The following is a 4405-nucleotide window of genomic DNA, read 5'->3' as shown; positions in this document are numbered from 1 at the left end:
GCCTCGCTGTTGACACGAGTCCCGTGTTATCATTTCTGTATGAGTTTAGAGCAAGAAGTGAGGAGAGGGAGTTTGTTATGATGGGAGTACTATCCCCCGTGCGATCGGCTATCTTTAGAGTAACAAGTAAAGCAAACAGTTCTGCTTGCAGGATGGACGCCCAGTTGTTGAGTCTGAATCCAACATCGCTATTCCTTCCAGTGGCATCGCATACGATTGCAGCGCATGTGGCTGAACCTGTGGCTGAAATTACCGACCCATCAGTGAAAATAAGTTGTTTTATCTCATATTCTTGCTTAATCTCGTTAATTTGCTTCAGAATGTCATTTAGAGAGAGAGAGAGAGAGAGAGAGAGAGAGAGAGAGAGAGAGAGAGAGAGAGAGAGAGAGAGAGAGAGAGAGAGAGAGAGAGAGAGAGAGAGAGAGAGAGAGAGAGTGGATATTTTTTAGTTACTCCTTTAAATTTCTTTGAGTGAAAGAAAATTTAACTTCGCGCTCAAGGATGATATCAAAGAAAATGAAAATATTTAAACGGTAACTCAGGTATTATACCAATCACACGATTTATGATATCTATAACATATTATGCTCCCTAATTTCCTCTCTATGGGTAAATCATGATTGTATGAATGTTGATGGTAATTTCAATAAATTAGGATAATGGTAATAATTATGATGATAGGAATGATAACCATTACCATTATCATTATTGATATCATCATCTTCATTCTCATTATTATATCACGATCGGCCTTAGGAAACAATTCTGGTGTGCCCAGGTTCCCAATCAACTTGCACCAAGGTCTGTAGAATCACATACATGGAAATAAAAGTCTCTTATAGACTTGATATCTTTGAGAGGATGAAAAACAGCCAAAATATGCGCTTAAAAATGCGAGTTAATTTATTACACTCCAAGGGTTGGGGCCCACTTGGCCGGCCCTGTCCTAAATTTTGTTGTTATCATCACCATCTTTATTATTCCTGTGATCATTATCAACAACCGTTTATCATTATCACCGTAATCAGTATCTTAATCATCATCATTATCATTACTGTATCATCATCCACATAATTTTATTGCCATTATGATCGTTGTCATTATTAGTCATATCATTCTTGCTTTCATTATTTTTGTTTTTATTGTTATGCTACTTCATGTTGTTGAGACCAAGAATGATACATGAAAAAATATATCATTTTTCATATGATTCTAGTATCATTCCTACATTCATCAATATCATAACCACCATCAAATCATCATCCTCACCATTATCATAATTATCATTATTCTCACTATTCTCACTCCATTACCATCACAAGTTGTCGAAAGCATGTGTACAATAACAAAGTCAGTTTTTTATATCAAGAATGTTTTTACTACCATACTTTAGGTCTGTGAATGTACAGGTGAATAAAACAAACTAATACTGAGAACAATAAATATTCAACAAATACCAGGTAACAACGAGTACAAGAACATTTTCATTGCAAAGATAATAAATAGCATACATTACATCTTCATAGACGGAGTAATTAAGTATATAACCGTAAATCCCTATAAAACAAAGTCGAATTCAGTAGATATATTTTCAATACGTTACTCTTTTGTTGGTTTAATATAAGAGGACACATGTGTTTCATATGGAAGTGTATACTACATACACACGCAAACACAAACATACATATTCATGTATATATATGCACACAAATATTTAAAATGTTTGTGTGTATGTGTGTGTGTGTGTGTGTGTTTACCTGTGTGTGTGTGTTTACCTCTGTGTGTGTATATGTGTGTCTTCATGTGTATATTATTGTGTATGCCTACATACAATAAATAGATAAATATATAATAACGTAAACAGATACAGATTAATATGTACCAGCATATATATGATCTGCATTAAAATCTAATCACATCCTTTACCATCTATCTTAATAGACAGATGAATAAAGAGTGAAGTAGAAAAAAAATACGAAGAAAAAAGATAATTACAAATATGGTAAACAGCAAAGATACATATAAATAATCATGACAAATGTTCTCTCAGCCTCTTCCGCAAGCGATGGACTGAGAGCATCTCTACAAAACGGCGACTGAGATTCATCATTTCAAGACACGGGTGACTGTTGTATTCAACCACACAACGATTCGGCTGAAACGTAGAGATTTGGTGAAATTAGTTATTACTAAAGAAGTTATTTGTTGAGTTTTGATATATGTTGATAGTTTTAAAGGTATTACATACTGTGTGATCCTTAAATCCTACTCATATATTGTACACACGCACACATACTACACACACACACATACACACACACACACTCTCTCTCTCTCTCTCTCTCTCTCTCTCTCTCTCTCTCTCTCTCTCTCTACACGCAACTAACCTGATGGGCGAGGAACACATTTGTCTTCCTCGTAACTGAAGAGTTCATTTACAGGGCAGCTCTCCAGCTCAGCTTTCCATGACCCGTCCTCTTGCAGGAGACACGTGAAGTAGGAGTCACACAGCTGCAGTTCACCCTGTGGCAATAAGGTCATAGGTCATGATAGGGCAATGTCAAGATAACCAGCAAGGGTGATTTTAGGTCGGATATAGGTGAGAATTGTCTAAGCATTTAAGAATCTGTTCATCTGGCTGTCTGCGATGTTCCGGGTTTACCAAAGATGCCTAGGGACTAAGCTGATTATATGGATTAACAGTCACACACCAGTTGTGTAATGATTCTTGGTTGAAAATAAAACTTTTAATTTTTTCCCCGTTATTTCTGAAGTCTAACTTCAAATGAAAGTAATCATTTTTGTTGTTTAAAATATACTGATAGATCCTGCAATTATCTACCAAATCAAGCAGAAAGAGGTAGGGGAAATACTCATAGTCAAGATAAAGGAACTCGAATCACCAGACAGAGAAAGACAAGGACAGACAGACACAGAAACAGAGACAGAGACGGAGAGAGACAGAGAGAGGGAGACAAACAGAGACAGAAAAAAAGATAGAGACAGACAGAAACAGAGACTTAGACAGACAGAAGCGTAGATAGAGACTTAGACAGAGAGAGACAAACTGAAACACGCACAGACAGAGAGGGACAGAGACCAAAAGAAACACAGAAGTAAAAAAAAAATATATATATTAAAAAAAAAAAACTCAACCGAACGAACATAATAAGAACAGCCTGAAAATACTAGCCCAAAAGTCATGGCACTGACCCAATACTTACCAAGAACTGTCCGGCCGGCGAACACAAGGCGAAGAACTGGCAATAGCGCCTCGTGGGCCACGGCTTGTCGGGTCTCTGGTTGTTGTTGGAACACTTGAAGGTGAAATTATCAATGACTGTCACTGGACTGATTGTTGCGGTAGGTAGGGTGGTGGTTGATGGAGGTGGGGGTGGGTTGGTGGTTGTTGGGGGTGGGGGTGGGGGTGGGCTGGTGGTTGTTGGGGGTGGGGGTGGGCTGGTGGTTGTTGGGGGTGGGGGGGGGCTGGTGGTTGTTGGGGGTGGGGGGTCGCAGGTGGGTGTGGGGGGTGGGGTGGGCTGGTGGTTGTTGGGGTGGGGTGGGCTGGTGGTTGTTGGGGGTGGGGGTGGGCTGGTGGTTGTTGGGGGTGGGGGTGGGCTGGTGGTTGTTGGGGGTGGGGTAGGGGTTGTTGGGGGTGGGGGTGGGCTGGTGGTTGTTGGGGGTGGGGGTGGGCTGGTGGTTGTTGGGGGTGGGGGTGGGCTGGTGGTTGTTGGGGGTGGGGGTGGGCTGGTGGTTGTTGGGGGTGGGGGTGGGCTGGTGGTTGTTGGGGGGGGGGGTGGGCTGGTGGTTGTTGGGGGTGGGGGTGGGCTGGTGGTTGTTGGGGGTGGGGGTGGGCTGGTGGTTGTTGGGGGTGGGCTAGTGGTTGTTGGGGGTGGGGGTGGGCTGGTGGTTGTTGGGGGTGGGGGTGGGCTGGTGGTTGTTGGGGGTGGGGGTGGGCTGGTGGTTGTTGGGGGTGGGGGTGGGCTGGTGGTTGTTGGGGGTGGGCTAGTGGTTGTTGGGGGTGGGGGTGGGCTAGAGGTTGTTGGGGGTGGGGGTGGGGGTGGGCTGGTGGTTGTTGGGGGTGGGGGTGGGCTGGTGGTTGTTGGGGGTGGGGGTGGGCTGGTGGTTGTTGGGGGTGGAGGTGGGCTGGTGGTTGTTGGGGGTGGAGGTGGGCTGGTGGTTGTTGGGGGTGGGGGTGGGCTGGTGGTTGTTGGGGGTGGAGGTGGGCTGGTGGTTGTTGGGGGTGGGGGTGGGCTGGTGGTTGTTGGGGGTGGGGGTGGGCTGGTGGTTGTTGGGGGTGGGGGTGGGCTGGTGGTTGTTGGGGGTGGGGGTGGGCTAGAGGTTGTTGGGGGTGGGGGTGGGGGTGGGCTGGTGGTTGTTGGGGGTGGGGGTGGGCTGGTGGTTG

At 44.5% G+C, this 4405-nt stretch overlaps 1 protein-coding gene across 1 annotated transcript in view; it reads right to left on the bottom strand.

Annotated features, from left to right (window-relative positions):
- Positions 1 to 1427: 1427 nt before the first annotated feature.
- Positions 1428 to 4405, bottom strand: part of LOC122256811 (uncharacterized) — a 7609-nt gene continuing 4631 nt past the window's right edge. Inside the window, exons 4-7 of the mRNA XM_086534810.1 lie at positions 4062 to 4405; positions 3225 to 3494; positions 2388 to 2523; positions 1428 to 2155 (exon numbers count right to left, since the gene is read on the bottom strand). The exon at positions 4062 to 4405 is cut by the window's right edge and continues 326 nt beyond it. Coding sequence (XP_086390936.1) covers positions 2136 to 2155; positions 2388 to 2523; positions 3225 to 3494; positions 4062 to 4405 — 770 coding nt within the window. The 3' untranslated portion in view covers positions 1428 to 2135. The remainder of the gene's footprint in view (positions 2156 to 2387; positions 2524 to 3224; positions 3495 to 4061) is intronic.

Source organism: Penaeus japonicus, unplaced genomic scaffold, assembly GCF_977035675.1.
Source record: "Penaeus japonicus unplaced genomic scaffold, GWHDUDI00000001_assembly GWHDUDI00000003, whole genome shotgun sequence".
Taxonomy (NCBI): domain Eukaryota; kingdom Metazoa; phylum Arthropoda; class Malacostraca; order Decapoda; family Penaeidae; genus Penaeus; species Penaeus japonicus.
This window is presented reverse-complemented; position numbering and strand designations above follow the sequence as displayed.